The following is a 22,886-nucleotide window of genomic DNA, read 5'->3' on the forward strand; positions in this document are numbered from 1 at the left end:
CCATCAGACAACTGTAGATTGTAATAACAGTAACTTGGTAAAGCTGGAACTAAACTTGTTTTGTGTTCCATCATACAACTGTAGATTGTAATAACAGTAGCTTGGTAGTTTGGTAAAGCTGAACTAAACTTGTTTTGTGTTCCATCATACAACTGTAGATTGTGATGACAGTAGCTTGGTAAAGCTGCAACTAAACTTGCTTTGTGTTCCATCAGACAACTGTAGATTGTGATGACAGTAGCTTGGTAGTTTGGTAAAGCTGCAACTAAACTTGTATTGTGTTCCATCATACAACTGTAGATTGTGATGACAGTAGCTTGGTAAAGCTGCAACTAAACTTGTTTTGTCTTTACTTAGTATAAGCGACAAAAATGGATAGTGGTTTGATGATTGATCAGAATAATTGGAGATTGGTTGTGAATTATTTTTTGGTACGTGTTATTATTATTTTTTTATCTATTTGTTTCTGAATCTCATCTCAAGAAAATCAGATGTTTGGGTAGTAAATCGAACATAATTAAAATGAATATTTCACATTGGTTAACAGTCAGTAGGTTTTTTCTTGGTTTGTACTAAACCACCACTCACTTGATGTGGTATTTTAAAGTCTCAGTTGCACAGGTAGCTAGATTGAAAAGTTTGTTATTACATAATCAGTTTCATGTTAGAATGAATAGGCTGTAATGCTTTTTTTTATATAAGATTAGCATATAGTAATCTTACACATGAACTTTACAGTAACTTTTTTGAATCATCCTTTTAAAGTAGAAAAAAGTTATGTAATAAGCTTCAAGCTAGAAATCTAAAGGTTTCAATATATTTATGTGTAATTTTGTTATATTTGATGAATGGAGAGACTAAACTTTTTTCATTAAACCTGATAAAGCTTTATTGTTTTTTATTTCTCTCCCAGTGGTTTTGACATTGTTCCTTATATGGAAGCGTGGAATGTTCCAGAATCTATTCTGGAGCCAGTTCGAGACAAAGGTCTTGGTCATCTAGCTGTTGCTTCTGTGATGTACAAAATTGTTACTCCTGCGAGGTACACAGTAACTCTTGCAGGAACAACCTTGTCCATAAAATACCTTTCTAAGAAAGGATACCTAAGACCCATGCCATCCAGTCAGCAAATCAAGACAATGATCAAAACAAAGCGAGACATTTATAGAGACAAACATACAAGTAAACAAGATCAAAAGTGATATTAGTATATGGTAAGTATTAATAAAAATAGAACATTAATTTGTGTGACTGGCTTATTGCTACAGAAGAGTATTTGAGTAATACCTATCTTCAGATCTTTCACCTTGGTATTTGAATACACATATAGATTGTGAGCATCATTCAAAGTTGTATTTATGTCAAAATTATCAGTTAAATGTTTTAGTGTAGATTATAGTTCCCAAATGGATTTCTGTTTTCAGTGCATTAGTGCTTTGTGTGCCAAGAATGAAAGAAAAAACTTTCTAAATTTGCTTATATTAGATGCTCCTTAGAAGTTACAGCTTGTTTAAGTTACAAGTACCAAAATATACTGAATACTATAAAACATAACTAGGGTGGTAATCTAATATTTTTTATTACCTTGCTGGTAAGGTAATTTTTAATAACTCAGCGGTTTATTGAGGTAGCTTCAGAAAACCTGCAAAAAGTCACTTACCTTCATAAAGAGTGAAAAAGTGTGTGCCAACCTTTTTTTTTATGCATGGTCATACAATATTTAGTTAAAGATTACTTTCATTTGTTTTAAATCTGTTATAGTTAATGCTTCCTCCTTTTATGCTAAAGTAATATCACGTATCATGGAGTAATAGCTTGTTAAACTTTCTTGAGGTATTTTCTGTTAGTGTTTTTAATTACTTAAAATTATTGTGAAAATGGTAGATATTAACACTAGCAAATTTGGGAATGTTATGAACACAAGAATAAAAAATTATACAAGATGCTGGAGTTAAATATGTGGATTCAAATATAATATGTTTATTTTTGTTCACTGATATTTTCATGTTAATGTTTATACCTGTCTACAAAGATTTAGGTGATTAAGTAAATTATAATCAATTTCCAAAGACCAGTGATTATGTCAATCAGTGTCATATAAATTGATTAATGTCATGAAAGTAATAAAATAATCAAAATCAGTGTGTTTCCAATTACATTATTATTTTTGATTATTTCAACAATTGATTAATCAAAATTATAATTAAATTGATTAATGCCAAGAAAATAATCAACTGATAGAAATTAGTGTTTTCAGTTATTACTGTTTATGATTATTCTAACAATCAATTAATTGAATAAGATGTTTTGATTTTTACTGTTTTTGATTATTCCAACTACCTAGTAATAAAAAATACTACCAATTTAGATTTTTCCTTATTATGTTTGATTAATTCAAGTTTGTTCAGCTTAATTGATGAGTTTTATGACTGATGATAATAATCAACTAATTGGAATTAGGAATTTTGATTACTGCAATTTTTAATTATCAAAGTAATTGAAAAATTGCCATTATGTTTGTTTGATAAGCACAAAGTTACATAATGGGCTATGTTCTTCACACCACAGGTTATCAAAGTCCTATTGTTGGTGTTATTAGTTTTTTCTTCCTCATTGATGTAATAGTTGATTATTTGAATGTAATTGAATAATAAACCCGTTGATTAATCAGTTAAAAATTCCACTAATCACCCAGCTCTACAGGCTAGTGGAAATAATAAGCTTGCTAACATTGAAACTGAAATTAGGCTGTGTTTCCTGGCTAAAATGCATTGCTATAAAAATAAATTAGTTGAACTACAAAGACATTCTTACTGTAAGTGGTACGCTCAAGCAATTGAATTCTCAGATTAAGAAAGAAAACCACCTTAGACTGTTTTTATTTTTAATATGAATAAAGTTATAAACTTAAACTTTTGTTCCTAGTATATTAAGATAGGATTTTTATTTTGTGTAAAATATGTTTGCCATGCAGTTTGTCATTTTGTAAAGACTGGGAATATCATTAATTGAAATTTCAAATCTTTTTGTGGAAGTTGTTTAATTTTAATGTTATTTGTGTTTTATGATGTGAATTTCACAACCACTTGGAGTTGATCTACTGTTTTATTATTTGCATGTATTCTTGTCAGCAAATTGTAGACTACATTGTTTTTGTCCATGCAATAGAAATATTGCTTGTTTTAGATCAGAATACATTGTTTTTGTCATTTCACAACTAGTCTACATCAATCTCAGCCAATCTCTAAGAATAACATAGTGTTTTTGCAGTGAAGTATAGAAAGAAGCTATACCAGTAAGCTACAGTACATGAGCTGGTCAGTAGAAAACTAAGAATGTAATTTTTTTGAGGTGATGCACACCTGTGAATGCAGAAAGATATCTGCCTTAGGGATTTGCAAGCCACTAGCCTTTTGGCAACTCCCACCTAAACTCACAAGATTTCTCATGATTTGAGCTTCTGCATAGTGATGTTATTATGCAGCAAAAGCCCTCCATCAATAGGAGGGTGACACAACCTAATTGTACACTGCCTCCCTCTATGCTTTTGCACTCATGATTTTCATTCTATTCCTTGGCACTGAACATATCACACATTTTTATTTGTCAATATAATGAGACTTGTGATGTTGAGGGAACTTAATTTCCTTCCTTTTTTCTTCAAAGTACGAATACTAGTTCATGTACTGCTTTCTGCTACTTGTATGAGTGACTAATTTCCTCACACAGATTGTGTAATAATGATGGCTTATGGAGGCATGTTTCTTGGGATGACATGGAGGCCATTATGGATAGGGTAGTAGGTTCACATATATTGCTAGGTGCTTCAGCTTCAGTCCCTTCATTGGGTGTTCCCTCCCCTTGTTTGTGGGGTGAATGAGGAGGACAAACTTCATTGTTCTTTCACCTATTTAGGCTTTGGGAACTTCTCTCCCTGTTGAAGAGAACCTTAACACTATAATGATGATGTCATTTTTAAAACTCTCTCTGCGCATATTACTGAGTTACATTCCAAATTTAATGAAAGTATTTTCATCAAGTATGCTATAATTCAAAGTTTTACATTATCTCAGTTTTACTTCAAAAGAAACTTCTAAAACAAAATTAAATATTTTGGTTTGTTAACACTTGACGATTTCGCAATTCAAGATATTTGAACATTAGAACTAATATACAAGAAACAAGTGTGTGTAATGTAGATGTCTCTTGTAGGTGTTCAGAGTACATGTACATAGCTTGTTTACAAGTAACTTGAGTCCAATTCCAAGAACTTTTGTCATAGGAAAATATCTTAAAAAATTCTTTAGTTCAAGATAAGCCACGTCCACTTCCAAAGGAGAAGCTGTGTTGCTAAATGAGTTTTAACTTGAAGGGCATGCTTATAATTAATAGAAAGAGCAGGTTTCCTGTTGAAATGTCATCAAATTAACAGTAAATGTAGAAACATATGTCCATTTACAAATGAGGCAAAATATAACTTAGTCCATTGTTGTTTAATGTAGGGTTCCTAGTGCTTGGCTATTTTTTCTTACCTTATACATATTAGTTTGATAGACAGTTAAACTGAATTTTGGTTTTACTTTTATATTTTAGTTAATTATGTATTATTTGTGTTTTAAAATTCACATTTAAAAGGTTCAATAATTTGATTAATTTATTCTATGCTTTGCCTTACTCAAAGATAGCGAGTGTGAAAAACAACCCTACCCTCCACCATTTTACCTTTTCTTCATCCTTAGTTCCATGAATTGTTTTATTCTCAACTTCCTCTTCTACTTGGCATCAGTCCTGTTGAGCTCATTGGTGACATTTCTGTTGTGTGGTGAGTCCTGTGGGTGCCTGGCTGTCATAGTTTATGCTTTTGTGGTCACACTTTTCTGTCCATTTGGTAGTTTTCTGCTTTTTACCCACAGACTTTCTCTCCACTTCCTTTACATTCCTCTTATTTCCTTTTCTTCTTCAGCTCCCATCTGTGTCTAATGTCCTTTTGAAGTTGTTTTCATCACCATTTCCACCAATTTCTCACTCCAAATCAATATCTTATTCACTGAGAATGTCTTTTCAACTTATTCTTGGCTGGGATCAGCCTTCTTCCATCTGCCTGTGTGCATTGGAACTTACTGTCATTAAGATAAGTGCCTGTCCTACTCATTCTGTGTATGAGGTTTTGGGTTAGGTAACCACAGCTTCATGGGGACTGCTTATCCCTTTGAGTCACATGCATATGTACCTCCTCAGTTGATCCTTGCATAACCACTGGGATGCCTAATGGAATTCTTTGATCTCAATGGTTCTCTTGTTCCTTCCTCTATTCTAATACTTGTATGGGTAGCTGGACTGATCTCTTGTTCCATTATCTCCATCCACTCTGGACTTCTTCACCTATGTCTATTTTGCATCTGGAACATGGACCCAGGACAAGTCCTCTCTTTATATCTCTGCACTTGAACTTCCGTTACAGTGTTGGGCATGATACTATCATTACCACTCCTAGTGGATTAGTTATGTTTCATCCCAAGAACTTCTTGGTTTCACCACCATGGAGTAATCCAATCCAGAAACTCTTGCTTGCAAACTTTGATCCTTCCTTCTTGGACCAATTCTCTAGACCAGACTGTGTTCTGCCTGCAGTACATATCTTTTCCCCCTGTTTCTATTGAGGGTTCAATTTTGAGGATTCTACTCATTGTTGCTTAGCCAACCCTCTCACTTTCATGCTTCCTCTCTTCTGATTATTTGTTCTCCATCCCTTAACCCTGGATGTTGCTGCCTTCCATTTGGTATAGTCTTTTATATCAACCCAACCCCTCTTCCCCTGCCAATTATATGCTCAGTTACTTCTGCATCTACCATTTTTTCATCACTAGATCTTGTCTTTCCACCTTTATGTTTGACTTAGTCCAGTCCTTTGCTTGTGGCACCAGACTTTACCATTTGGTAATTATTTCTCTTTTTGAGCATCATTCTAACTGGTCCTTCTACCCATGTGGGAGAAGGGGGCATGTCTTTGAAAGTTAATCCGTATGTCACCACTCTACCATTGGACATTTCCCTTCCCTTTACCAGACTATTGTACAAGGTTCAGCTGTCTCTGCCTTTGCATATTTTTGGGTGACCTTGTCTTCACTATTTTGTCTGCTTGATATTGCAAGGTGTTTCCTCCCTGTTTCTCTACACCATATTCAGATCCTTCCTTATCCATGCACACACTTGCCCTGTTCCCATGTCTGACTGGGACCTCAGTGTCATCTTGCACACTATTACCCAAACTGCAACTTCTACTGCTTCCTCCTCAGACATATTCTTTTATCTTCTTGCTTGTGGTTGCAGTTGTTCTTCTTTATGCTAGTGACTCATCCCATACCCTTTCCATCATTGTCTTATTCTTTTTTCTCCTGTCCAGTCTTCTCTCCCTCAGTCCTCAGCTGCTTGGGGAGGAAAAACTCCAACCATCTTCTCTCTCCCGTCCTTCTATTTCACTTTGCTATGCTTGTTAGTTACTGGACAGACTTTTTTGCTCCAGTTTGTGCTGTTCATTACTCCTAACCTTGTACCTCTCACTTTCAAGGTTTCTGTCTTCCACTCCTAATTTCCTGGGATTCCTCTTCCTTCAGAGACAATCTCTTTCTGCCTTTATTAGTATGGTGTGTCACATCTTTGTTTGATCTTCTCCTCTTCATCCCATCAGATTTGTCTCACCTCTCATTCTTTTGCTGCTTATTTCCTAAGGCCACTGGACAAGATAATTAATGCTGGCATATGGACTACCTCACATAACTTAATTGCTCACTTTCTATGACATTTGGCTGTCTTGTCTCCCAGGATTCACTTACTGCCTCCATTTGCTGTCCTACAATATACTCACTGTCCTTAAACGAGTGAGTACATTCCCCTTTGGTTTATAACATCTACTTCCAGGATCCTGCCAGGTGTCTGGTGGTGCCTTCATGGGTACACTTGTTTCTCAAAGTTCTGCATCAAGCCAGGATAACAAAAAGCATTCACACCATCTGCCCTGGCTACCTATATACTCACTGTTCACATGGGTGTTTTACAAGACCACTTGAGATATCCTCATGATATATTCTAACATGGAAAAAGCCATCACTTGGGGGTGCTCTGTCAGCTTCCCTGGCTCGCGCTTGCTGGTTTTTCAAAATAAGTTTACTTGGTTACCTGTTGCACTGTCTCCAGTAAAAGATGTTTCTGGCAGGTGTATGATGGGGATCTGGGCATCTTGTCTGGATCTTTCTACTGCAAATTCCTTTCCCCCTTTTTCACTGAGTGGAGCAAGGGAGACCCTTACCACATACCAGTTCCTAGCTGCTGGAGTGATCGATCATGGAGAACCCTTACAGATTGGGACCTAATAGGCAGTGTCAGTGGTGTCAGTCTGTGGGAAGTTGGGCAATGGCAACACTGTCAGTGTGGCACAGGTCATCCCTCTTTTAATTATGCTCATAACATGCCAGTGTCTTCCACCCTACTACTGCCCACATGTCTGTTCCTGGGTGGTTTCGTGTTGGATTGGCATCGGACCAGTCAACATAAGTCCTCATTCATGGTTGGTAGGAATCCTCTTTTTACTGTGAACTGGACAAAAAGTTCCTGCCTCAGTCTCATTTTGGACGAGAGTTGACCCACACATTTGTATTCCCTCCGTCCTACCATTGCCCAGATGTCAGGTTCCCAGGTGGCCTGGTGTTGGATATGCCCTTCCTGTGTTGTTGGAACAGTAGTTGTTTTCCCTTCTGCTTCCTGGTTATGAGGTGGAGACAGTTGGGACCCTCTTTTTACTGCAGATCTGAAGACATTGTCGATGCCACCCGGTTTTGGACTGGAGTTGACCTACCGAATACCTGCGATCATCTCCTGTTCAGTTGATTTGAGGTGAGAACTTTCTTATAAAATGTGCTCTCCTCCTGGAGAAGATGACTGTTCTGTTGAGTCAATGCACATACTAACATTATACAATCTCTAGTATGAATTCTTTGCACTCCTCCTACAGCTGGTATTGTTTGAAGAAGTCTGACAGTAGAGTTGAGGTGAGTACTCGGTATGGTTTGAATGCGCCCCAACCATGATGCACATATTGGCTCTCTGACATCTTGTGTGCAAGTACTCAGACAGCCATGTTCTTATTCTTCCCCTAACACATGGATTTTGTTTGCCTCTTCCTACTTTCCAATCTGGGCAAAGAGTGTACCCTGGAAGAGATGAGCTCATCTTGGTAATTTTTGCACCAGTCCCTCTGCCATATCAACGTGGGATTATAGCTTTCTGTGTGAAGAGATATGTACTGCCTTGGAATTTAACATTTTCCTTACCTAAATATGTATTTCTGATAGATACCTCTTCACACTTCTCACCTCTAGTGCAACTTTGTATTCCTTGTCTTGTTATAGTATGAAGATCATGAGTACAAAAGCATAGAGGGAGCTAGAGTGTGCAGGGAGGTTGTGTTGCCCTCCTATTGATGAAGGGCTTTTATTGCATAACAGCATTGTTATGCAAATCATGAGAAATCTCGTGAGCTTAAGTGGGAGTTTCCTAAAGGCTAGTGACATGCAAGTATAAGGCAGACACACGAGGAAGATAGCTTTCAAAAAAGTTAACTTTTAGTTGAGAATTTTTGAGTTTATCAGTAATGTTTAAAATAATGAGGAATATATTATTTAAATGTTAATTATTTTATATATATCCTTTTGTGTAGAACCATCACTGGAATTTCTTCAGACAAAAGGTTTTAGTAAAACTTTTAGTATTGGTGATGTCATGTTGGCTTTTTGTTATTGCAGTATCAACAAAATCAATATTGTTTGATTTCTTAAAGTCCAGTATGTAGGCCACTATTTTATATCTGTACATCTTACATTTACTGTACTGTTCTTTTTTAACACAATCTTTGAGTCAAGTAGAGAAAATCTGACAAATTTGCTAGATGTGTGGGGACTGATTAAATCTGGAAACCCAACAAATTTGGTATTGAGTAGCTGTTACATTGTATAAGCAGAAGTCAGTAGAGAGCCTAAGCTGGGCAGTGTGCATGTTTGAGATGATATGATGAATCACCCATGACCATAGCCTTGCTTGTGTTAAAATTTTCCTCACATCAGCTCTGATAAAATGATAATATCTTCCTTATCTTCATGCCATTTCTGAATCCTGCATAAGATAAGGTCTATTCTGGTTTAATTTCTGTAGGATATGTCCACTACTGGAATTAGGTGGTCAGGACTGACCTAGCAAAGCCATTCCACTTGACTTAAAATTTTAGCATTAAAGAACAGTAAATGTCATGTGCATCCAAAACTCTTTTCACATTTTTATTTATGATATCAGAGGCATAATCATGTTAGACATTACTATTTGAAGGTATAAATATAGATGGGTCCAGTAAAAGGTTAACTTCTTTGAATGAGGGTTTGTGAAGTATTTTTCACAGTGACAGAAATTTGTGTTTAACTACATTATATTTCTATGCTGTTGACTGAAAAAAATAATTCAATAAATTATTATCCTTTATATGTAAATGTGATGAACAAAATTTACTCAAAATATTTTTTTTGAATAGGTCTTAAAATACCACTCATAATTTAATATACATTTGGATTAGTTTCAAAGAAACTTGGAAGGCTGTGATGACCACGTGTTTAATGTATTCTTTCATTTGTCTGATTTCATAGGATTATTGTTATTTAATTTAAATTTTCTGCAATATTTTTGTTTCATTTTTTATCAATGTTCATAACAGAATGCCAAAACACTTTATAGTTTTATATTTATCATTTTGACATCTTTTGGTATGTTTTTACCTCAAACTGCTGAAGAAAGTAGAAGGAAGTTTTTCTTGCATGGTATAAAAATTTAAGAGACAATTCTTTGAGAAGACTGTAATGAAAAGATATAAATTATTTTGTGTGGTGAAGGCTAGACATCCATATCGAAGTTAACCCAATGTGGCAAGTCTTTGATAACTATACAATAAGGTGTGCTCTAAGGATTGTGACACTGTATTATTTATTTCAATGTCAGGAAAAATTTGAATATTTAATAACAAAATTAAATGAGGAAAAAAAGCACTGGAACATCTTTGTATTAATCTTCAAGGAATTGTATGTTTAAGTTGGAAAAAACTAGTATGTATGTCTTTTTTTTCCCTATCATTTGTACGTACAAATGAACATGTCAATAAATAATAGACGTTTTGAAAGTAAAAAAAAACAAATATAATTTTTTATATACAGATGGTACTGTTACATTGATTTTGTTTTCACAAACAACTATTTATTTTAATGTGAATAAAACAGTTCTGATCCTACACGTGTGAGACTTGCATCAGAGTAAATGTTAATGGAACTTGTTTGTGAAATGTATAATACTCTTCACTTCTCTTAAGGTTTTTATGATTTTTTTATTTGCAAACATCTTAGCTTCATCAAGCCTACAGGAAAGCTCAACTCCTGAAATTAGATGTAGCAGCAGGTTTGGGAAGACAGCTCTGCTTGAAGTATACACCAAATATAATAGGAATTACTAGGAAATGGATATATTCCAATGCTGCTTAATTCTTTCTGGACTGGAGGGTTGGCACTGATATCCCTTAATTATTTCCTATTCACAGTGGAAATACTTAATTCAAATTGCATGAAACATAGTACCTAAAATTCATGTACTTTAGTTTGTGAGATTTCCAAACTCATGTGAAACAGTTTTGAAGAACATTAAAATGCTCCTTTTGTCTTAGTATTTCATTTTTTTTTTTATTGGTGATCAGAAATTTCCATTTCTTTTATCCAGTCAGTCTCAACTTGATTGATATTCTTTACATATTTCTTTTGATACTTTATGTTGTGGTCACTATTTTTAGCTATAAATAAAAAAACTGATAGCAATTTATTAGTGACCTAGGACCTGACCTCTCAAAATGGCATTATTATTTTGGGCAAGTGAGGTGACAATATTCTTGGTCGAAATCAACTTTTATCACATAAACTGAGTAACTTTTCAATAGATAATAAGTTCTTTTATTTATCTGCATTGCTTGAGTATAAATGCAACAACAATATTCAAGAAATAAGAATATGAACCATCAGAATAATTTTATTTCTGCTATACTTTCTAAACCTAATGTAACTTACCTGACGTCTTGTCATAGAAGAATATTTTCATAGCCCCAAACAGATACAATTTAAAAATTTCCAGAAATGAAAAGAACATCTAATGAACCTATTAAGTAAATTCTCTTATATCTAGTTTGTTTCCAAGTCTTCAACTTTCCATGAGGTTTATTCATACAGGAGGTCCAGGTAGTAACAAATCATAAAGTACTAACATTTTCAAAAGACTTTAAATCACATATCTGCTCTATCAAACTGTTACCTGTAGCTATTTCCAAAGCTGTTTTCATTAGTAATTGTTCAGACCATATGCTGTTACATCATACAAGGGTGGGAATAAAAGGTTGTAGTAATAAAACTATGAACAAAGTGGGAAAGTCATGTCAGTAACAAGACACAGATAATAATGTTTTCAAGGATTTACAATTTTTCTTAGCAAATATAAACCTATCCTTTGGGATGAACTGAAAAATTATAAAAAATTTGTTTACAAGCAAGATTCGAAGCCGTAGAAATGAAAGTTAGAACACTATTCTGTGAATTACACTAAGTAAATGTTGACAAAATATCAATTCTAAACTATTTTTGTTTTAAAAATTGTTGAAATAGAGTTAGAATTATGAAATTTTACATAAAATCTGAAATTTGATACGCACTTGCCTTCTGGAAGATGTGGTCCATATAAGGTTAACTTAGATAACTCTGCTTGCAGTTTTCACCAAACATAACATTAACAAGTGCCATATCCCATTGCTGCTGATTTCAAGGAGACATAAACATCACACTTGTATAAATACATACAAGCAAGTTACAGAATTAAGTCCTAACAAAAGTGAAACTGACTTCTAAGGTGGAATTGACAAAAGAGGTTTAAACAAGAATTTGTTTTCAAGTTTGAAGATGCTTAAGTAGGGTCCATAAACAAACTTTGCCGCGAACAAGATTCCAGAACACAAAAAAAAAACAGTTATTAAGAACTCAAATTCGTGTTCAATTTACAAGAAGTATTTACTCAAAACCACTAAATCCATTTCATAATTATTAAATAAAAGACTTACAATAAGTTAAATTCTTTTACATTCCAAAATATTAGAACTAATGAACATGTCTTCTATGGAAGTCACTAATCAGTGAAGTTAGAAAAGAAACATTTTTTACTTTTTAAAAGCATGAAAATAGATAATTTTAAATATGATTACCATTACACAATTAAAAAATTTAGTTTGTTGCTGAATGCTTAGCCCCATGTCCCGAAACTTTAGTTATTACCGAGTTTATCAAACTACACCCATTGTCACATTCACTTCTAGAGCTACAAAACTGGAAATGTACTTATGACCGAGTTTATCAAACTACACCCATTGTTGTCACATTCACTTCTGAAGCCACAAAACTGGAAATGTACTTATCACCGAGTTTATCAAACTACACTCATTATTGTCACATTCACTTCTAGAGTCACGGAAAGTAGTTTGTGGTGGAATTGCATCAACTAAATGAACATATTCAACTAAACCCATCATAATTTAACTGTGAGAAAGGATCAACAGTTACAAATGCTTGATACTATAATAAAACAGAGAATCAAAAATATATAAAAATTATTAGAGTTCTATTGTGGCAATACAAAAGCTTCATTTCCTCAGGAAAAACAATTCATTAGTTTTAGTTTGGCATTAAAAATATAATTAAATAACTGAAAAAAGCTAGAATTATTACAGCTTTATGTGAAAACAAGTCAAAGACATAATTTCAGACTTCCTTATTTCTACAATGGTTAATATGTTATTGGGAAATATTCATTGGGCCCCTATTAAATTTTTTGATGTTTGGTAAATACTTTGAACCATTCTGTACATTTGTTGAGCTTTTATAAATACTTTGAACCACTGTGTTACATCTGCTGATGTTTGGTAAATACTTTGAACCACTGTGTTCCATCTGTTGAGACTTGGTAAATACTTTGAACCACTTTGTTACATCTGCTGATGTTTGGTAAATACTTTGAACCACTATGTTACATCTGCTGATGTTTGGTAACTACTTTGAACCACTCTGTTACATCTGCTGATGTTTGGTAACTACTTTGAACCACTCTGTTACATCTGCTAATGTTTGGTAAATACTTTGAACTACTGTGTTCCATCTGTTTATGTTTGATAAGTTTCTGAATCAACAAAGGTTACAAAATAAATTTGATGATTGAATTTCTTGCTGGTAATGCTATGTGATTGTGAATAATCAACTCTTAATGCAAGTGTGTTATAAGTTAGTCAAAATGTACAAAACAGATAAAAATATTATGATTTGACCACTATTTATGTAAAGCAGAAGTGGCTGGTAATTTAAAATGTGAACTATGGTTGAGAATTTGAAGAAAGTATTAAGTTTTTTTCTTTTTCTAGTGCTTTAAAACGTATAAAAATGTTAAATATTCAAACAGTAAATGGTGTGCGTTATGGTTATAGTATAAAATATAACTGGAACTTGCCACTGAATACATCAAATGTTTTGAGGAATTGAAGCTAAATATTATGGTAAGCACAAGAAAGTATATAAACGTTTTTTTTTATTAATTAAGAGTACTGGTTCAGGTGCACTTACAAAAGTGGTGCTCTTACATAATTATATTATTGTATTCTCATTTTCACATCACATTCCGGTCTAGAAAAAAAAAGTCTGAATAAGCCTACACAAAACATTATTAAACAGAATTTACCTCTACATAAACTGATATGTACTAATTCTAAAGTGCACAAAAACAACATCTGCAAATGTAGTTGTTTTGACATGTATATACTGCTTGATGGAGGGAACTCTTATTGTAAATCCACTGCACAAATTGAACTAGTCTATTAACATTCTAAAACAAACTGCATTCTATTACATGCTCACTAAGTGACTTTGATAATCCAAATGCAACTTTTATTCTATACATAACCAATAAATGTCATTGATATTTCAAAGGGAACTTTCACATTTCTTCAATATGTGTTACTTTTCACAAGTTTATGAAAGCTGTCAATGTAGCTTATATATTAGTTAGAGACTAAACAAACTACTCCAGCACTAGGTGTTACTTGTAATTCCTAGGACACCATTTTATTAAACTTATCACATCACAAAAAAAAAAGAAAGAGAAAAATACAGATATTGAAAACATGCAAATAAATTCAGGAGCTTAGAAAATGATCACAACATCAACAATATCCAGCAGATAAAATATGTGAAAATAAAAACAAGTCTGCAACAACAATACATGAATCTCATATAGTGTGGCACTGGTCTGAACAGTTTGGAGACTTAGTTCAGATCCTACATAGATACATAGAACCTGGAGTCAGTAATTAAACAGTGTTCAGACAGTACAGAACTGGTTTGGACAGCATGGAGGCCAAGTTCAGATCTTACATAGATAGATACATGGAACAAGGAGTCAGTAATCAAACAGTGGCCAGACAGTAAAGAACTGGTTTGGACAGCTTGGAGGCCAAGTTCAGATCCTACATAGATATAATACTCTTGTGGAACCAGAAATCAGTAATTAAACAGTGGCCAGTCAGTAAAGAATTGGTTTGGACAGCTTGGAGGCCAAGTTCAGATCCTACATGGATAGATATATGGAACCAGGAGTCAGTGATTAAACAGTGTTCAGACAGTAAAGAACTGGCTTGGACAGCATGGAGGCCAAGTTCAGATCCTATATAGATATAATACTCTTTTGGAACCAGAAATCAGTAATTAAACAGTGTTCAGACAGTAAAGAACTGGTTTGGACAGTTTTGAGGCCAAGTTCAGATCTTACATAGATATAATACTCTTGTTGAACCAGAAATCAGTCATTAAACAGTGGCCAGTCAGTAAAGAACTGGTTTGGACAGTGTGGAGGCCAAGTTCAGATCTTACATAGATAGATACATGGAACCAGGAGTCAGTAATTAAACAGTGTTCAGACAGTTTGGATGCCAAGTTCAGATCTTACATAGATATAATACTCTTGTGGAACCAGGAGTCAGTAAAAAACTGGTTTGGACAGTATGGAGGCCAAGTTCAGATCCTACATGGAACCAGGAGTCAGTAATTAAACAGTGTTCAAACAGTAAAGAACTGGCTTGGACAGCATGGAGGCCAAGTTCAGATCTTACATAGATAGATACATGGAACCAGGAGTCAGTAATTAAAGTGTTCAGACAATAAAGAACTGGTTTTGACAGTTTGGAGGCCAAGTTCAGATCCTACATAGATAGATACATGGCACCAGGAATCAGTAATTAGATAATGTTATTGTATTATTGATCTATTTTAGGTTATTAGTTTTCTAGTGGCAGCTATCTTATGATAATTGACATTTAGTTCTGCTTGTATGACCTATGAGATAAACTTGTAACTAACATTCTAATCAGAAATAAAAATTGGGTCTATTGTTTTCTACTTTATAGAAAAAAGCCAAGTGAAAAGATTTTTCATCTATCAAAGTTTATAAATTGAAACAGATGACATTTTTATTGATTAAAACTATAAACACATAGGAACTTTAGCTTTTTAATTTATTTTTATCTAGGTCTTATTGATTTACTGACTCTTTATAGTCACTGTTAAATTTTCCACATTTGAACATGAATATAATAAAATCTTTCATTACACAAATCTTCAAATTAATATTAGTAAAATATTATTGAAGGACATAATAAATATCTAAACTGTAAAAAAATAAAAATCAATAAATAAGTCCAAATATCAATGTCTATAAAATTAGTTTTAAGCACATTTAAAATCAGAGCAAAAAAAGTATTTTACATTGAACCTATCATGAGAGTGAGTTGAAATTAATTTTATAGACACTGACATTCTTAAATTGAGAATTATATTTTCAAAAAGTTTAAAATTATTTGAGTATTTCTAACATCTTTTTAAATATTTAAAGGACACATAAAACAAATAATTTATAATAAAATGTAAATGAATGATTAACAGCATTTTGAACTTATCAATTTAAACTTCTAAGCTAATTCAATACAACAAACTGAAAGAATATGTTGTTGCTGTTTAAGCTCCAGTATGCTGCCTTATGAATCACACAGAAATTCAAGTATTTCCACATTTCACTTTAAAAATACACACTATCATGAAGAATATTAAATTGCAAGCAGTTGACCAGCTATAGTATAATCTTCACTCTATAATACTATTCAAAGCAAACTATTTTGTATTGCTTTTTAAGAGCAGTTATTGCTTTCTTGTTATAAAACAAGAACTGGTGTAGATTTAAATGTTTATAGGATTGTTATTGATATAAAAACATTTCACATGATTTTGAAACAATTTTTTAATGTTATACAGTTCACTAAGATAACTAGTGCGCGTATTATTTTGACTTAACTGTTGCCTCATATCCTTGTTGTAGAGCTAAAAGTTAATTAAGAGATACTTGCATTTGTTTTATATTCAAGTAAGTTTGTTATTATGTTATTTTGATACCCAGAAAAATTGGTGTAAACTTTTAAACAGGAATTTCAGAACTTCTTCCTTACTAGAAATTATATTTATGACTATCCAATTATATGGATAATTCTAGATTGTGAATCATATATTGTAACAGTTTTTATCTTTCTTAGTTTTTCATGAAAAAAAACATTTATTTTGTGTTCCAAAACTATAAATGCTAGTCTTAAACATCTGTATATTTGACAATGTATTATATAGTATGAACTTATGGTATATGTCAATTCTATGATGAATTCTTCCTCCAAATTTCATTATTCATGACTGATTAACGACAGTAAATCAGGCTTTATAGAACACATGCTATTAATTTTTTTCCTGAAGAAGTATAATTGCAGTTTCTATTCTTCACTAATGTTTGTTTTCCTTACCATTTACATCTTACACATTATGTGTAGAAACAACATAAAGGGATTATACCAATGTTTTTATCCCACATGATAGGATAACTTTGGATCAAAGTCAGAATTTACATCTTACACACATTATGTTTAGAAACAATTTATAGGATTATACCAACATTTTTATCCCACATGATAGGATAACTTTGGATCAAAGTCAGAATTTACATCTTACACACATTATGTTTAGAAACAATTTATAGGATTATACCAATGTTTTTATCCCACATGATAGGATAACTTTGGATCAAAGTCAGAATTTACATCTTACACATTATGTTTAGAAACAACTTAAAAGGATTATACCAATGTTTTTATCCCACATGATGGGCTAATTCTGGATCAAAGTTTATACTTAAGTTAGATAAAAAGTAAGTTTAATGCTATTTTTAACTGTCATACAAAAAAAAAATGCAATTTCTACAACTTAGCAGACAGAGAGAGAGAACTACAGGTTAATTATCCAGTTTATTCCACAGAAAAGTTCATTCTGTTATCTTCTCAACTTCCTCCAATCTTCTGTAGATGGTCAGGTCAGCAAAATATGACTTTTTCTCATTATGTTTGAAGTGACTTCCTAACAAATAATCATTTACTGACATATTCAACTTTGTCTCTTTACTGAATTCTACTCATGTGAAACTACTTTTCTTCATGAGCCAGTATTAAAAACATCCTTTAAGTCAGGTGGAACATGAGTAAATTCTGAAAATAATCTTGAAAAATCATCACCATGATAGAGAGTACCTAAACTTATGATAGTTTAAAGAATGTTTGGTAAAAACCTGAGATTTGATTTTTCTCAACAAACCTGCTTGAAGAAAAATAAAAGCTAATGAAATAACATTTGAATCATTCTTCTGCATAAGATAACCTATAAAAGAGAGTTCCAAAATGTCAAGACTTTTTAAAAATATATCTTTGAAACATTTCTTACTAAAACAACAAATTCATGAAACAACTTGTGATGTTTTTACCACAAACCCATTGTGGGTACATACAAGTTATTTGGAAATTTACTCATTACACATTAGAGTAATAAAAAACAAAAATTGAAATATATTTTGGAAAAGTAAGTAAAAGTTAATTTTAATGAATATACAACAAATTTTACCCTAATGTTGCTGGTGAATGTTGTTAAGAGGAATGTTCTTTGTTTTGTAATTGTTCTTATCTGGCTCAAGTTTCTTTTTACATACAATCATATCAGGTTAATGTTTATGTATTATTTGGAAAACAAGACAGACAGTTATTGAGACATACAGATGGTGGTGTAGTTCTTGCTTCAATTCTTAGTTTGTTTTAATAATCTAGTGGGCTTATAAAACATCAACTGAACATTTTTGGCTGAACTTCATCGTTGCAATTATCACTTCCTCTTTCTCACACAATGAAAATACACTTACACAAACCATTCCTGATAAACTTGATGGTGCTGCAGTTGTTCCCATTTCCTATACAAGCCAGTTCTCACTTTGTGGGATAGTAGAGGCTTTCATGGGGCACGTCATAGCTGATCCCTGTGGCAGGGGAATACACGTTTCCTGGGTATGGTGGTGGTTTCTCTCCAAGTCTCTCGGGCGGGGTACTGTAGCGGGTCTGGGCTGCTGAGGGGCAGGCACGGGAGAGACAATAGAGCCATCTACTGGTGTCAGACTGAAACTTCTCCCCACTATGAGAGGGGCATTTTTAACCACAAAATAACAGTAATCACTAACAAATACCTTATCGCATGTACTCCACTAGCTGAGTAGTAGTATGAGACTAACTTCTATAAAATATTAAACTTTAACCCATATTCTGTATAAACTTGTCTTCATACATAATCTGTGACATTTCTACACAGTTTACCGGGCAAGCAGAATCTGGATATTTACAGTTTTCATGTATCTTTACGGCTGTAAATTACCAGTATGTATTCTGAAATACTTCCATCATGGGCAGTATATTTCATAGTTACTTGTTCCCATGCATAAAAAATTCCTAAAATATCTAGATTAAGGATATTTCTCTAATATATCCAAAACAAATGCTAAGATTATTATATACTGAAAAAAAATTTATTTCATGATAGTGATATTATTATATCAATGTATAAACATAAAGTTTTAGTAGATTATGAATAAAAACTGTGTATTTCTATAAGTCGTAAGAATCCAAAATATTATTAGTAAAAACACTGGTGTTGATGTCTTTGTGTAAGTATTAAAAACAGTTAATAAACCTAACAAATGTATATAATCCAGAATATTACTGGTAAAAACAGTGGTACTTTAGGTTTATAAACAGACATCAATACCACTGTTTTTACCAATAATATTCTGGATTCTATACATTTATCAGGTTTATAAACAGACATCAAGACCAGTGTTTTTATTAATGATATTCTGGATTCTATACATTTATTAGGTTTATAAACAGACATCAATACCACTGTTTTTACCAATAATATTCTGGATTCTATACATTTATTAGGTTTATAAACAGACATCTAAATGTATAGAATCCAGAATATTATTGGTAAAAACACTGATCTTCATGTCTGTTTATAAGCCTAATAAATGTATAGAATCCAGAATATTATTGGTAAAAACAGTGGTACTGATGTCTGTTTATAAACCTAATAAATGTATAGAATCCAGAATATTATTAGTAAAAACTGGTATTGATGTCTGTTTATAAACCTGATAAATGTACAGAATCCAGAATACCATTAGTAAGAACAGTGGTACTGATGTCTGTTTATAAATCTTATAAATGTACAGAATCCAGAATATCATTAATAAAAACAGTGGTATTGATGTATGTTTATAAACCTAATAAATGTACAGAATCCAGAATACCATTAGTATGAACAGTGGTACTGATGTCTGTTTATAAATCTAATAAATGTACAGAATCCAGAATATCATTAGTAAAAATAGTGGTATTGATGTATGTTTATAAACCTAATAAATATTTTGAATCTAGAATATTATTAGTAAAAACACTGGTCTTTGTGTAAGTGTTAAAAACAGTTAATAAACCTATAGAATCCAGAATATTATTAGTAAAAAACAGTGGTATTGATGTCATTAACAAATAGTGTTATAATATAATTTTCTACCTCATGCATAGCTTCAGTGTGTGTCTTTGGCTGAGTCAGAAATAAAGGTTGGTATGATCACCTACTTCTGGTTCTAATGTTTCACTGAAATAACTAGATGTTTTTTTCATAACTTACTAAAAATTTGTTAAGGGGGGGCTTCCAAACTTATACTTAGTTCTCCCACCACCACCACTGTGGTGTTTTTACAAGGTTGAGGGTTTAATTTCTAAGTAATAACATATGGTGTGAAAAGCTAGGAATTGGTTCAAACAAGTTGTTAAATACTACTTGTCTAATGGCTCAATATTTTAATCATAGTACTTACTAGGATAATGAGGATGACTTCCAAGTGGATGAAGTGGAGCATGCTGGCGATGCTGAAGAGCACCTTGTTGGTGCTGTCCTTGTCGGCGACACAAGCAAATTGCAATGCCTACTACACAGATGAAACAGACGATTATTATGCTAACTATGATGGCAACAAAAATGCTCACTCCTAATCCCATGATTTGACCAGTTGTAGTTTTGTCTGAAAAAAGTAAATTATCCATTACTCACATACTCATAAAGGGCAGAAGTGAATACTTCAGTGCATTTTCTAATGACCAACTTTAGAGTTGGGGAAGTTCAAGAGATACAAAATGAGGTGGAATACTATAAAGTAAAAAAAAACTTTACTTATTAATGTAAAAAGTTACCTGACAGACAAAAAGAGGAGGGCATTTTACTTGTTTACCTGACATATATAATGCCAAAGTTGTAAGCTGCATCACCAACACAAGTAGTAAACAAACATGTGCAAGAAGCTGTTTTTAGTACTTCATGTATTATCACACACAAATAGATTTCTTCTATAAATCATGTTCACATTAATGCTACTGGGTAAGAGTAAATCATGAATTTGACAAATTTTAAAATTAATATTGTTAAACATTTTCTAGTGTTAAGTTACTACTTCACTGATACTATAAAAATGAAGCTGCTGCATCATTATGATGTCAGCAACTACATCTGAAATGAAACTATAATAAAATAGTGTTAAGTTTATGGACTTAAAATGCTAAAATCCAGGGTTCAATTCCCCGTGATGGACACAGCAGTTAGCCCAATGTACATTGCTCTAAAAAACAAAACAAATAAGAAAGAAAATAAATGTTATATACAGTTTAAGACAAATAATCCAAATTTAAACAAACTTAAAAATCTTGGAAGGTTAAGCTTTAATAAAGGTAATGATTTTTATTAAAGATGAAAGAAAATTAATTTTCAGACATTTTGTCATGTAATTCACTGAACCAGCTTAATAAGTTAGGAAGATTTTTTTTTGTTACAGAAACTACAAGTTGGGGTTGTGTCAGGCATACTATACTTCATATTTATGCAGAATTTTACACAGTGCCACAAAATACATTACCAGTCCTCAATAAAGGTTTCTTTTTCTAAAAACACAAACCAACTTGTGGTTTCACAAACCAAACTGTACAGTAAAATATGTATAAATAATTTATATTTGACTAATTATGGATGCAAATTTCTTTGCACCTGTAAAATTTTGAAAAAAGGCTGCAAAATTGTTATATTTGTATTGTATAATCATGACTATAATATAAAAATTTTGCAGCAATGTTTGTAGTTAAATATATAAGTTTGCCTTCAAATGTTTTGGTTTTTAAAAATTTTTTGGCCTACTTTGAGCAAAAACTAAAGGATATATATTTATAATAAATTACACACACACACAAACATGTGTATACATACATATATGGAATAAATTAAGTATGACAATGAAAATAAAGGTTTTTATGCATGTAGGTTTCAAAGGTCTTGCTGGAAGGCCTAAATTATACTGTAATGAAAAAAGTTTAAATTTTATTTATAAATTTCAACTTTTATCATATCAGCTAGCCTGTTTATAATATTTTACATTACTATTATACCTCAGTAAATGTATTTTCACAACATTTTCCCACTTCTGTTTCTCCCTTCTTGCTCTAATGTACTTATTTCATAAGACAAAACATTAAAGTTTGAACTGGAGATGGCACACTAGCAAAGTCCCTATAAACCTCTATTAATCAATATGATTAGAGTAACAAACTGACACTTTGTAAGAGATGGAAGGTACGTTTGTGAGGTTTATGAAAATATACAAAAGACAAGTGAAGAAGTGTGCGTACTTTGAACTGTTTTAGACAAATCTTGCATGAAAAATTGTAGTGGTCTGTCTGTGTGTGTGTGGACCACTACTTTTAGGATAATGGATGTTCTGTCTTTATGTATGGACCAATAGTTTCTAAGGATAACTAGGATTCTGTCTTTACGTGTGGATCAATAGTTTCTGAGGGTAACTGGTGTTCTGTCTTTATGTGTGGACCAATAGTTTCTAAGGGTAACTGGTGTTCTGTCTTTATGTGTGGACCAATAGTTTCTAAGGGTAACTGGTGTTCTGTCTTTATGTGTGGACCAATAGTTTCTAAGGATAACTAGGATTCTGTCTTTATGTGTGGACCAATAGTTCCTAAGGGTAACTGGTGTTCTGTCTTTATGTGTGGACCAATAGTTTCTAAGGGTAATTGGTGTTCTGTCTTTATGTGTGGACCAATAGTTTCTAAGGGTAACTGGTGTTCTGTCTTTATGTGTGGACCAATAGTTTCTAAGGGTAACTGGTGTTCTGTTCTTTAAGTGTGTCGGACCTAATTAATTCGTAAGGGATTAAGTGTATTCTGGTTTTAATGTGTCGTAACAATGTATTCTAGGGAACTGTATTCTGTCTTA

At 32.7% G+C, this 22,886-nt stretch overlaps 2 protein-coding genes and 2 long non-coding RNA genes across 7 annotated transcripts in view; 2 read left to right on the forward strand and 2 right to left on the reverse strand.

The window, feature by feature from the left end:
• LOC106471451 (protein FAM210A-like) overlaps window positions 1–10,768 on the forward strand; it is a 15,770-nt gene extending 5,002 nt beyond the window's left edge. Inside the window, exons 3-4 of the mRNA XM_013932055.2 lie at window positions 914–1,214; window positions 10,434–10,768. Of these exons, the coding sequence (XP_013787509.1) occupies window positions 914–1,202 (289 nt within the window). The 3' untranslated portion in view covers window positions 1,203–1,214; window positions 10,434–10,768. The remainder of the gene's footprint in view (window positions 1–913; window positions 1,215–10,433) is intronic.
• A 2,904-nt stretch (window positions 10,769–13,672) lies between these two features.
• Window positions 13,673–15,785, reverse strand: LOC111088876. Its single transcript, XR_002613257.1, has 2 exons — window positions 15,189–15,785; window positions 13,673–14,454 (listed from the first exon to the last, which is right to left on the reverse strand). It is a non-coding gene; the product is annotated as an uncharacterized LOC111088876 (long non-coding RNA).
• A 772-nt stretch (window positions 15,786–16,557) lies between these two features.
• LOC106471449 overlaps window positions 16,558–22,886 on the reverse strand; it is a 13,587-nt gene continuing 7,258 nt past the window's right edge. The window contains exons 3-5 of one of the 4 annotated variants that reach the window (XM_022400062.1): window positions 20,437–20,640; window positions 18,430–18,695; window positions 16,558–17,728 (exon numbers count right to left, since the gene is read on the reverse strand). In XM_022400062.1, the coding sequence (XP_022255770.1) occupies window positions 18,478–18,695; window positions 20,437–20,640 (422 nt within the window). In that variant the 3' untranslated portion in view covers window positions 16,558–17,728; window positions 18,430–18,477. Of the gene's footprint in view, window positions 18,696–20,436; window positions 20,641–22,886 lie in introns of all 4 variants that reach the window. The other 3 variants (XM_022400064.1, XM_022400063.1, XM_022400060.1) reach the window with 3 other exon arrangements.
• Window positions 19,316–22,886, forward strand: part of LOC111088877 — a 13,259-nt gene continuing 9,688 nt past the window's right edge. The window contains exons 1-2 of the long non-coding RNA XR_002613258.1: window positions 19,316–19,520; window positions 21,733–21,740. This is a non-coding gene — a long non-coding RNA (uncharacterized LOC111088877). The remainder of the gene's footprint in view (window positions 19,521–21,732; window positions 21,741–22,886) is intronic.

This window comes from Limulus polyphemus, unplaced genomic scaffold, assembly GCF_000517525.1.
Source record: "Limulus polyphemus unplaced genomic scaffold, Limulus_polyphemus-2.1.2 Scaffold4631, whole genome shotgun sequence".
NCBI classification, from domain to species: domain Eukaryota; kingdom Metazoa; phylum Arthropoda; class Merostomata; order Xiphosura; family Limulidae; genus Limulus; species Limulus polyphemus.